Raw genomic sequence first — 13,369 nt, 5'->3', positions numbered from 1 at the left:
AATGGACTTTACTATGAGAGGAGCTGGTACTGGGGCCAGTTGGTAAGTCTTTCAAAACACTCTGGGTTCAGTAACTACGTTGTTGTTCCTTTTATGTGTAGGGACTCTTCTCATACTACTGCAGATGTTTGGTTTTATTTTGAGCAGTATTTGTTGTTAAAAAAGCCGTTTAATGCCTTCACCGTAATGTCCCGAGCTAAACAGTGTTAGCCAAGTCCGGCTGTTAGTGACAGACTGTTAAAAGCTTTGTTTTTCTTTATTTATCAAATAAAAAAACTGTGTACATTGTATTTTATATCATATATTTATTTATAAAGTGCTTTATAGGCATAGATACTTTATAGTATGTAATCATATATTGTCATATTAGTTATTTTGTATGTTGTTGGTTGTGGAATATTCCTTCAGCAATGTGAAAGCTGTTATTTACATAATGTTTACAAGTCCAGGTTGGTCCGCCCACTTCCTACCCATGGTGGAGATGGGAGTGTGGTTCTGCTGAAATCACGACAGTGAGCAGGTGACGCCAGCATCTTCAGAGTGGTCACAGTTGTGCACATCCCAGGGTATATGGGAGCACTCCTGCAGCAAGGCCTCCTCACCGGTGCACTTAAGATTGTCCAGCAGGATTGTTCCAGTGCCGGGTCCGAAGAAAGCTTTTCCCTGAGCCGCCGTGGCCTCGCCACAGCCCAGTTGGCGACACAAAACCTGAGCATCGGTAAGGTCCCAAGCATCATCGCACACCGTGCCCCATCCAAAATTTGAGTTGTACATTTCCACCCGACCCTCACAACGGTGCTCGCCATCCAACAGTCTTACCATTCCTGCAAAAACAAAGAGTCTTAACTGTTTGGAAACCCAGTCCAGAGAAAATGTGTGGATGTTGTGCTAATTGGAGATATATGAACATACCTTCAGAGGGTTGTGGAGTAGTGGTGGTGGCAGGTATCCTTTCTGTTACTCTAAAGTCACGCCCATGTCCAATGTAGTATTCAAAAGCTAAGGAAAGTGGTAAAAACAGAATGATACAGAGTCCTCAGCATAAAAGGACACAAAAGCATTGAGGCTCTCTTACAGTTACTAAGGAAGCTTGTTCAGCTCCCTTAAAGCCGCAATACAGAAAAGCCCTACGTAGAAACACAGTTTGTCAATTACAATAACAACTTTTTGTAAAATATGTTTTATGTGTAATCCTAAACACCTTGTGAAGGCATAATTACTTGAGACCACTGATTAAAAACGTCTGCCCCTCAAAACATGTATAATCATATTTAACAATGAACCTTCAACCCAAGATGGGCTATCTAAGTAAAGGGGAATCGGTATGTGCTTTTGAATCAAAGAAGTGAAATTTGGCCTGCAGGCATGCAGTGACGCTGATGTGCCTTGATTCATCCACTGTATCTTTTATGCTCTCTGGGCTGTCTCCTCCTCAGAGTACTACAGTCATACATTGCAACCGGACAGCTCAGAAGAACGAGCACAGATGACCGGATGTTAAGGAAGTATGAGTTTTCAGTTGAATTGATGACTTAAGATAGAGGTTTGTAATACAGACTATGCATGTTGTTCAGTATTGTATGTTTACTTTGTCATAAATGTTTGCATAATGGAACCTGCTTTTTAGCCCCATGTGATGTTAGAGAGGTCCAGGCAGATCTTACATTCACAGATAACTCCAGCATCCTCATTATGGCGACAGTTATGTTGACCCCAGCCCAAGTGGAAGCACTCAGACAGCGTTGTTTCTTCGCCGCTACATTGCACATTGTCCAGCAGGATGGGACCCGAACCATAGCCGAAGTAGGCCTGGGTCTTGGCCCCAATAGCTGGGCCACAGCCTAGCTGCCTGCACACCACGTTGGCGTTGATCATGCTCCAGTCATCATCACACACCGTCCCCCAAACATTTTTGTAGCGGACCTCTACACGACCATGGCAGCTACTGTTACCATTCATCACACGAATGGCTGGTTTTTCTGCACAGGAAAAAAGCTACGTCACTGCGCCGTCTTTTCTGATAGTTGCATTAAAGACTATAATATACCCCGGTCAACCCAATATTTAAACATAATGTATTTCTGTTCAAAGTTTAATATTGTTACCTTTTGTTATGGCTGTCGTGGTTACAATTGATGTAGTTGGTAACGTGGTGACCGGAACACTTTCTGTTGCTGGAGAGAAAATGTAACATGATAACATTTAATTCTCGAAACACCAGACTAACTGTTTATTATGATTATGATGAGGTTAGTCTGGTACACACTTTCACCATCATGTTTCATGGCACAGTGGTGTAGCACATGTAAAGACGATGGGGGGAGAAATGGCTCTCCCTGTTGGTCATTTAGCAAAAGTGCTCATTTCATTTTAACTGAGGGAAAAAATCCACCAGAAAAAATGAAATTGCTGAGGCAAATAAGTAATACTCAGTGTGTGCTTGCTTACAGATACATCTGTTGTACACTTTGTCTGTATACCTTCAGTGTTATATGTTCCCCAGAGCCCTCTCTGGTTTTGTGTTGCCACAGGAGGTACAGAGGTGGTTCCTGAAGTGGGTAGAAATGGAAATGAAATTAGTTTTTTTATGTACAGTCCATACTATTAGTATTTATTCCAACACTACTGCTTGTTATGAACACAGATATCTGCCATCATACACTCTTCTCGACTTTATTCAGTATCCCCTGCACCACCATAAATCAAAGTAAGGATTTTATCATAACATTAGTAACAAGGTCAAGCTAAATTTCTCCACCACTATCATTTCGGTTGCCACTAGTATTGCCTTTTTTCACTGATACAACCACTATTATTACCACAACTGCTAATTTCTACTAACATTATCATCTGTAGTAATGAATATAGACAGAAGTAATGAACATCACAGTGAATAATAATTTTAATAAATGGTTGCCATGCAGCTTTTATCCAACAGCTACTGGATGGATTGACAAGATATTTGGTACATGCATTTATGGTCCCCAGAGGACGAGTTCCCAGTTCCCTTCTGATTCATATTTGTCAAGAGACAAGATTCTCAGAGGTCAGGTAAAAAATGTACTTTTGTTTTATGACCAAATATTTTCAAAACTAATGATATTCCCATCAGCCACAGCTTTGTGTTTAGCATGCTCACATACTGAACTATGGTTTTAAACATGGTAAATATTATACCTGCTTAACATCAGCCATGGATATATTACTAGAACTAATAACGCATCCAGGACTACAGCGTGTTAGCATTGTTATTTTGAGCATGTTAGCATGCTGATATTAGCATTTAGCTCAATACAATCTGACAGATTAGCTTAGCTGTGTCTTGTTTAGTCATTTGTTTGAAAAATAATAGTAGAAGTAGTTTACACCTGTACAACTTGTGCGTATTAAATGCATATTTCATGAGTGAGCGCAGGGTAGCCTACCTGTACAGGTGACCCCAGCATCCTCATGGTGGCCACAGTTGTGTTTGCCCCAGCCCAGGCTTTTGCATCTAGCCAGTTCTGGTTCATTGCCAACGCAGTTGACATTGTCCAGAAGAATCCGACCGGTTCCGTAGCCAAAGAAGGAGTTGGTGTGTGCATCCACAGCACTACCGCAGCCTATCTGTTGGCACACCACCTGGGCATTGATGAAGACCCAGGCATCATCACACACTGTCCCCCAGTCCCCCTGGAAGAAGATCTCTACCCGGCCCTGGCAGGCGTGTTCTCCATTCATCAGACGGATGGTTCCATCTCCTAAACCAAGATGGAGATCAGGAGGACAGAGGGTTATAGGACCGTTTTTTAATACATCTTTCTCTACAGCATATTCTTAGACTTGGTTTTTATTAGTGTCTATGTTAATGTCAAATTTGAAGTGTGCTGATTAGGGGGCATCACAGGAAACGATAATTGCTAGGAGGTTTGTGTTGAGGAGATGACTAACGGACATTGATACAGGGAAAGGAGAAGGGTGTGTGTCCACACAATACATACTGTGGCTTCTGATGTAGGGGAGTTAAGGTGAACATCTGATATAGCACAGAGACAATAGACATTCTCATGTGTCCATCATTTAAAAATGTGTTTCCCCTGTAAGGAAGCCATGAATCTGGGTGGCTTTACTAGATTCCCACTGGAGAATTAGCTAGTTACGTCACTTGTTAACAAAATTCTGGTCTAGTCTCTCATGATCCTCTTGGGAATTAAGGGGAAAAACAAACACAACAAAGGTAAAGCTAGCAAACAATAAGGACAGCCTGGAATTCAAGAGGTCTGGGGTGTATTGTAGCCTACAGTTTCCCAAAAGATACTCTTCACTGAGCTGAAAAGCCTTTGATGTAGTGGAAAAATGATGACAGTGTCTTAAAACTGAAATTGTATACCCTTCCATTCAATTTGTTTTTTGTTTTAGTTTTATAAATCTATTTTATAAATAAACCTGACTGTTTGATTCCTGCATTTTGGACCCACACAATGACAAAATAAGCCATGATTCATTATTTAATGCAACCTGTCCTTGCGTTTTGTAGTAGCATCTGGCATGCCACCTGTCTGCCAGATTTGGGTGTGTGCGCTTCTGATTTTGAGCATGATTCCTAGAGCATAAATACCCATCTAATCAAACACAGAAAAGCTGGGGCCTGAAGATTAATCTGAATACAAAATATTTTAGTATATATAAGTATATAAGTATATATAAGTATCTTCTACAGTCAATAATGGTTCATTGGAATGAGATGTGCACATGAACAGTGGTCTGATCTTTGTAATTAATTAGCACAGACAGATGATGTAGTACCTGTCCTTATGGCTAAACCTTTATTGAGGCATCCTCAAATAGCAGACCATTGTCTGGACTGAGTGACGGTTCCATCTGGACCTGTGACCAATTTCTGAAAAATTAACCACGCAGTAGAATATGTACCGTACTTCACTGTTGTGGGCTGGGAGTGGGACAAGGGAGTGCGCCCCATCGAGGATGAGGTAAGGGTCTGCCCAGCCCTGAAAGGAAATTTTGCCTGCTGTGCTCTGCTACTGTTTTCAGGGTCAAATGCTTAGACCTTCAATATTTTAGGCTATTTGTTTCTGCCTTTATGCTCTTTTAAAAAAGACACATTCATCCCTCTGATGTATCATTTTGGCAGAAGACCAGTCTCATTTAGATAAAAGCAGGGAGCACTTACGTAAACCGGAGTTGTCCTGGGGCGGTGTGGTGCGATCCTCAAAACCTTTTGCCCCCACCACTGCTGGTTCTAGCAGCAAAATGAAAAATATAGCAGATATTTTAGTCACATTGTTCTCTTTTTCTTCCAGGGTTATATGTGAAGAAATGATTAACAACTTCCTGCCAACTTAAAGTTGTAGAAAGGCTTTACCTCTGCAGGTAACACCCACATCCTCATAGTGGTAACAGTTGTGGACACCCCAGTCCAGACTGCGGCACTGGCTGAGTTCTGTTTCACTTCCACTGCAGTCCACGTTATCCAGCAGGATGAGCCCTGCTCCTTGTCCAAACTGAGAGCTGCTGCCCACCGACACGGCCACTCCGCAGTTCAGCTGCCGACACACCACGTTAGTGTCCACCATGTCCCAGTCGTCGTCGCACACTGTGCCCCAAGTGTCCTCGTTGAACACCTCCACTCTACCCTCACACCTGTTACGTCCATTCACCAGTCGTACTTTGAGTCGAGAGATAAGCAGATTATTTCACCATTATTACCAGTATTTAAACACAACTCCATTCCCTGTCTGTGAGCAAGATTAGGATGTTCAGGTTGTTTGGTTATGATTGTGCCACCTAACTGTGAAATCTGAGGCCTATAAAAGCCCTACTATCTGAGGGACATTTTAACAACATGATTCTGTTTGGAAAAAAATTAGATGAGAAGACAGGCCATGGCTCTAATGTAATGACGGTTAATAGCAAAAAGTCTAATCCTACCACGTTGAGGCACACAATACACCACATGGCTCCTTGGAGGTAGGATGCAGGAGGGTGGGAGGTTACATAGCAAATAAGTGGGGATTAGGGAAATGGAGAGCTGGGAAAGTGACCTTGTTTAAAAAGCCCCAGGCACTGATCTACCTTCTGTACTCTCTTTCACTGACACGCAGCCAGCCACTGGTTCTCATATCGTGGCCTGGATGCAAACATGTTTTTTCTGAACATGAGTGTCTGGGCAGGTGTGGAGGTGGAGGTGGCTGTGTGGCTCATGCTTACCTTGGTACTGCGTCCTCACGGGGGTTTGCACGTCATTGGCTAAAACGGTAGGGAGGAGGAGATATGGAGAGAGACAGAGAGAGAGTATGGTCAAATTATTTGTTGAAAGGAGGCTCTTGGCCTTCCATAGTTACTGTACTCTATATCTACTATATCTATTTTCCTGTAACACTAGACACAGACTGAAACCACAACAGGAGGCCTGTTCAGATCATGTAGTGCACCACCAGCAGCAATATGTTAGTCTATTCCTTTAATTTGGGTTTTTTATCCATGCTAGTGAGTTGTAAAAGGAGCAGAAGTCAACAACTTACTATTGCCAATTGCCATTACATTTTATACAGACATTTATGTTCCATAGAGGATAAATCCTACTAAATATGGTGATCCCCTGACTCTTCATCTAGTTCCAGTTCACTTTTGTAGTTTAAGTGAACAATCATCGGAAGGATTGCCATTAAATAACACATTTCCCCCCTCAGGTTAATTTGGCCCTTTATGACTAAATATCTGCAGAACTAATAGCATTCTCATCAACCACATCTGCACTTTAGGTTTGGAGCTAATTAGCAAATGTTAGCGTGCTTAGGGGTCCACTCTATGTTCCCAGGGTCCTATGTCTCCTATGAGCTGTAGGCTATAATCTGTAAGTAAGTGATTTCAACATACACTGGAGATCAAAATCAGAGAACAAAGTTTTAATACTTGATTTATTCTAAAATATTGTTATTCTGTATTGTTCAGAATATGATAGAATATCAGCAGTAGCTATATTACTTCTGCAATATCATGTTTGTTTCAGATCCCTCCCAGTTATTGGTGTTAATCTGCACCTGGTGACAATTGATTTAATTGTTGGACACACCCTATTTATCTGCAGCTCTCCTGGATACTTTGCAAGATGGCGAGCCGCTCTAAGGAGACTGAAACCCTGAGACAGCAGGTTGTCCAGATGAAGGCCAAAGGGTTGACCCTCTCAGCCATCAGAGAGAGGTTGGGCATTCACAGTCTGTGATTTCAAGAATATTACTTAACTTAATAACTTTGCAAAGACACAGATTATACATGGACGACCGGCCTCAACGTAGAACCAGTGCAAAAGAGGACAGGATTAGGCGGATACTCTCAACGGCTCAACACTGCAGCTAGAGTAACTCACCAGTTCAGAGCTGAACAGGGCAAGGATCTGTCTCTGCATACAGTGTCTCACCGTTTAAGACTTTTTGGACTGAAAGCCCACTCTGCAGTGACCAAACCTCTCATCAGCAGAAGGAATAAAAAGGCTAGACTTGCCTTTGCTGAGGAGCTTGTTGTGTGGACAGATGAGAACTGTATCAGAGTGACTTCAGTGATGAGAGTACATTCAATGTATTTGTTTCTGACGGAAAACTAATAAAAAATAATGGGACTGGGGAAAAAATGAACCCAAAGAGTGCAGAGAAGTCAGGTAAATTTGAAAGAGGAAGTGTCATGGTTTTGAGGGATGTTTTCTGCAGCAAGAGTTGGGCCTCTTGCACAGCTACATGGCAGGGTGAATGAAAATGATCATGTGAACCTCACTGCAATATATCTTTACTGCAATTGTCTCACAATCAGCTGTAATTCCTTGGCGAACATCCTTGAAGACAAAGTAATGGCTAAGAAACCCACTGCAGTTTCTGAACTGTCAAAGGGACTGAAAGAAGAATGGACCAAGATCAAGTCATACAAAGCTTTGGCCTCTACACTTCCTGTTCATTTTTGAATCCTATAGCCCGAAGAAAACATTGTTGAAATCTTCTCTTCTGACACAATGGTTGCTGTTCTCTAATGTTGCTCATTGCTTTTTCACAAAATAAAGTGCCTAGGTTTTTTAAAAAAGCATGCTCGTACAGCAGTGGTGTAGCCACAGCAGATCAAGTTATGAACAATAAAAAATAACAATATTTCAGAATAAATCAAGTATTAATACTTTGTTCTCTAATTTTGTTCTCCACTGTAGATAGGTTTCTCATGCTTGCAAAACTAATAAGGTGAACATGCTAAACATTACACTTGCTAAACATCAGTATGTTAGCTTTGCCATTGTGATCCCACTTTCCCTATCGGACATGAAGGATTTAAACTAAGATAATGTGTGATGATGATTGATCTAACTGACATGCCCGAAATAAACAAATAAATACAAATATCATGTTGGCATTAGCATTTAGCTGCTAGCATGGCTGTCAACTATTTTTATTCCTGTCTTTTTTAAATGGGGCAAATATGATACACTCTCTTCTGTGAATGGGGGGATACAACATCTAATCAACATGCATGTCTTTGACGTTGGCCAAATTAATCAATTACAACAGTTACTAGATATTACATGCAAAACACAGGGGGTCCATGTTTCTCTGTTTTTTTGTTTTTTTTGACACAGAAGAGTCCCACAGGAAGATGTTTCTAACACCTGGAGACGAGTATTTCTGGTTATAACAATTCACAACAGACGCTGTAGGGACTTTTCTATACATTACACCCAATATAGGTCACAGCTTCTCCCATTTATTTATGGAACTGACACATATAGTAAAACTACCTATTTTAGCCCTGAGGGGCTGGTTCAGTAACACATCTGTTTATGATGTCACATGTAGGTTATGTTCCAGTTTATATTCCACAGTTCTTATTTTAAGGAGGATCAGAAAAGTAAAATGTAAGTCACTTAAATAATTTGCTACTTACTGTATACAGCCCGTCTGTTTATTTTCAAGTCTCCTGAAATTTGAATACAAAAAAAATGTTAGTAACACATACATTTGGATAACAATAAGCAGGTGTCTGCACATTTGAATACATTTCTCTCTTTATATTTGATGTCCATAACTTCCAGTGAGTGGAATTGATCCTGCCTTCCTCTAAAATAATTGCAGGGCTATTAGGTAAACACAGGGGAGACAAAAGTGAAAAAAGTACTTTTCTACAGGGAGTTCACTTGCAGGCACATCCCGTTCTTGAGCATTATTAACGCTCCGGACCTGGTATCACATTATGTTTCAGTTCATTGCAGTAGTAATCTTTTCCCTTGGAAAAACTATTAAAAAATGCAGTATCTCTTAATGAATTTAGTCTGTGAACTACAGTAGCGGGCAAAATGGCCCTTATTTAAAAACTACTGATTGAAAGGGCCATCATATTTAAGAGTTTGGAAAGCAAGGGAGTTTGTTTAATGTTACAGTAGTAGACAATAGCTCTAGATTGATCTTGAGAATCACTTCTGACAAACCTCCTGAGCCAGTGTATCAAAAACCTGTTTTAGGAAATCATATACTTTAATAAGCAGTTATATCCGATATATGCCATGGAGAAATTGAAACAAGTGCACCAAACATTTAAGGCCTATTACTTTACATTTCACAATGATAATGCATCACAACTATCATTGAATAATTGTCCTTTAACCATTAAAAAAAGTTACATGGGTACTTCATCAGTGAAAATAAAAATACAAGACCTTAAGCTCAAACTGTACTTTAGACTGTGGTAACTCTAAAATCTGTTATGTCTTTAATAACTACTGTAACTACTGTATGTCAGTATTTCTCAAAAAAACAAGTTAAGTAGAAAAAAATACACCTTTTCCTTGATCACATGGATTATTTATGGCAGAAGGTACAGTCCTACATTCAGGCATCTTCACCCTGACACCCACTCACACACTCACCGAATCGCAGCAGCACACTGACGGCCACCAAGAAGAGGGATCCCACCAGGGACACCAGAAGCCAGACGGCCGGGTTCCAGCACCTACACTCACTCTCCACCACACGCTGACCTCGCATGGCTGCCTGACTGACACAGATCTGCCTGCAACACACACATTCACACACTGTCAGTCTTTCTCATCAGGCTCCCCAATGTCCTGCATTGTATGTGAACACACCTCTAAATGTAGTAGACTATTGATTAGTAGACACTTTTCTACTACTATAAAACAATCACTACTTTTGTCCTGGTTCAGAGTAACCTAATTATAGTATTGGATTGTTTTCTCTGGTGGAGCCTGCAGCTGTTGTTATGGTGCTGTAGTAGGAATTGATGGCAGTCTGGGGTCAGGCTTTGGAAATGTGTAGCTCAAAAAGAAATCATTGATCTTGAAAGAAATCTTGTGTCACTCCCCATGGACATAGGAGAGCTGTAAAGGAAGTGCTTGTGGCACAAAAACACTTCTCAGAGCAATCCAGGAACCCCAGGTTGCCAGACATGTGCCATTAAAAAGTGCTGCTGTCACCAATTAAACATCAAGACCAAGGAGTAGATTTGTGTTGCTTTTTTGTTGGCACAAAATGGCCACCATGCACCTACCTGGCAGCCGGCATGGGGGGACGCAACAAGAGAATTGGGGTGAAGTTTGTTACACTGATGGTTAGAGTTAAGTCATTTCCAAGCTTTCCAGCATCATCAACAGCTGTGGAAGGCTTGTGTTACAGACAGGCGCAGGCACCTGTGTCATCGTTTTCTGATAATCAAGGGGACTTTCCTTCAGACAGAGAATAGTGGTATTCACTGACAATCGCTCAGTAATCAGAGTTCGAGACCTGCGGTCAGACACTGAATAGCCTACATTCTGAATATGGCATACGCATGCTTCAAGAAAATGCTATAATGGGAAATCCTACCGTGTGAGGATGTAATTGAAAACGTAAGAAATAACATTTTAAACACACTAAACTGCCAAGAGTGATGAAATTGGCTTTGTTGGACTTTCTTTTCTAGCAGTTATCCCAGAAATGATTTGAATATTGTTATCAGAAGCATGTTGTCATTAGGAGACCACAGTGTAGCTTGGGCTTGGGTTGTTTGTCTCTTTGCTCACGCAGAATTCCCCCTGACCTTACACAGGAATGTGTATTAGGGGATGATGAGGGGAGAATTTGATATTGGCCCCTGGAGATAGTGGACATTCCGGGCCCAGGGGGCACAAAAAGACATTTCTGCTTTCTGTGGTCCCCATCGTCAGGCATAAACGCTGCTTCCTGCAATCTGTCACTAAAACCCTCCAAAACGCTTAGCCACCTGATGACACTGCAGGGGCGCCTCTTGTCTCCTTGGAGAGCAGGAGGCAGGGGGAAAAGGGGCAGTGTTAAAATCTTGAGTCAGTATACTGTATACATACTATCTTCAGCTTGTGCAAGTATATTAACCACACAACTTTTGTGGGGGCATTAGTGACAAGAAAACAATTAACAGCATCCGGAGAAACAACTCTGGACTGTGCAGGGTTCATCCAGGTCCAGTCCAGTTTCACAGGACTGTTGTATTGTCTGAAAATGTGCAAAACAGAAGACCAGAGGCCCATGGAGAGATCACTTTGTGTCCAATTGGGAGGTGGGGTGTTTAACACCAGCACAGCACTCAAGAACCACGGCTGTGTCATTTGCAGTCTGCACCAACAAACCACTCGAAACTCTGGGACAAATGGCTCAGTTATGAGGGATGAAAAACAATCTAGTCCCCAATGTTATGTTTTTCAATACTCCATTCATTGTAGGATGTAGCGCAGATCCGCTGGGGAATAATGTTGCCTTTTGTGTCGGTCCTGCTTCCCCTCCCTTCTCACTTCCCCGTGCTGAGAAATAGCTGAAAGATCTCGGCCCCACAAAAATACACCCTAATGCCCGAGATAAACCGCAGAATAATGCTGTCCGTCTCTTTAACTGAGAGAAAATGATGTCAGTTAAACAGAGAATCAATGCTTTTATGTGTGACCATAGCTATTATTGAGCAATAACCCCTCAAAGTCTATTTAGTTGTTTGTGTCAAAGAAAAAAGAAGAAGAAAAGAGAAAGGTCTTTTTTTAAAAAGATCTTTTAGAAAACATGGAAATGTCCTTATTCAATAATAGATAGCATTGAAGATAATAATTCATAGAATATAAACATGTTTGACATTATATGATCTTAATTTAAATATCTGCCTTGCAACAACACTGTATGAACATCTTAATTATCTTTGTCCATGAACATTACACCCACATGAATGTGCATGTATAGCAAAAGCAACCTAAATGACAGAGAAAAGCTGAATTTAAAGACACAACCATCCACTGAAATATCACAGAACCAGGCTCATGTTAAAAAATGTCATAATGTCATGATGATCAAGTAAGGCAAATAAATGAAGCAAAAGCAACTTAGTATTTCATAAATAATACTTACCTGTTGTGAAGGTATTTGTCTTCACTCACAATAATAAAAAGTATCCCCCCAAAAAAGTACTAAAATGTCCTCAGAGCTCAGACAGCAGGCAGCTTAATTCCACAAGTCACACAGAAAAAAACAGAAAGTTTGTGTAGAGATGGAGGCAGGAAACTCAGAGTATCCAGCGCTACTTGTTTAAGGTATTTCATCTCCTTAACCCTGCTTGACTATAACTACCTGGCTTCAGTGACGGAGATTACGTAAAACAATAAATACCAGAGCATTGTATGGTAATATTCTTAACGCCCTGCACCTGTCTATGTTTAAAAGAAGCAGGAGGGGCAAAAAAGACAAAGACAATGAAAGCTAACCCTTCACTGGTACCCCCGCATCTCTAGTTTCAGGTAGCACTCATAGAAGGTGCGGTCCTGCTCATCTCTGCACACACGCAGAGGGAGACAAGGCTGTGGCTCAGGTTGTGTGTGTGTGTGTGTGTGTGTGTGTTTGTGTGTGTGCGTGCGTGTGTGTGTGTGTGTGTGTGTGTGTGTGTGTGTGTGTGTGTGTGTGTGTGTGTGTGTCTGTGTGTGTGTGTGTGTGTGTGTGTGTGTGTGTGTGTGTGTGTGTGTGTGTGTGTGTGTGTGTGTGTGTGTGTGTGTGTGTGTGTGTGTGTTGGACGCTCCCACACAGAAGTACTCTAAAGAAAAAGACTTTGCGATTATGAGGCAATGGATGTCAAAAAGCTGTACACAGTATTTCCTAGAGAGTTTTGAAGGTTTCAGTAATCATCCCAACCTCATTTAGTCCCACTGAAAAGTGATGACTGACAAACAGTACTGATATCCAGTTGAATAAGAAGACAAGGCAAACTGCACATGAATATCTTGGCTGAGTTCTTAATAATGCAGCTTTTTGTTTCGATATTTATCAGAAGACACAACATTATGCTTAGTGTGCAGGGATGGATTACTGAATGTGCACACCAGACCAGGCACAGGCCC

At 41.3% G+C, this 13,369-nt stretch overlaps 1 protein-coding gene across 1 annotated transcript; it reads right to left on the bottom strand.

The window, feature by feature from the left end:
* Positions 1-504: 504 nt before the first annotated feature.
* On the bottom strand, positions 505-10,550 carry LOC310956948 (scavenger receptor cysteine-rich domain-containing group B protein; the record flags this gene model as incomplete). The annotated part of the gene is made up of 10 exons (XM_083927327.1): positions 505-824; positions 913-999; positions 1,665-1,979; positions 2,106-2,174; positions 2,481-2,549; positions 3,426-3,740; positions 5,171-5,239; positions 5,363-5,665; positions 9,896-10,038; positions 10,537-10,550. 10 exons carry the CDS (start codon positions 10,548-10,550, stop codon positions 505-507), a joined length of 1,704 nt encoding a protein of 567 aa, XP_083783453.1.
* Positions 10,551-13,369: the final 2,819 nt, after the last annotated feature.

Source organism: Echiichthys vipera (assembly GCF_963691815.1).
Source record: "Echiichthys vipera genome assembly, chromosome: 14".
Lineage (NCBI taxonomy): Eukaryota > Metazoa > Chordata > Actinopteri > Perciformes > Trachinidae > Echiichthys > Echiichthys vipera.
This window is presented reverse-complemented; position numbering and strand designations above follow the sequence as displayed.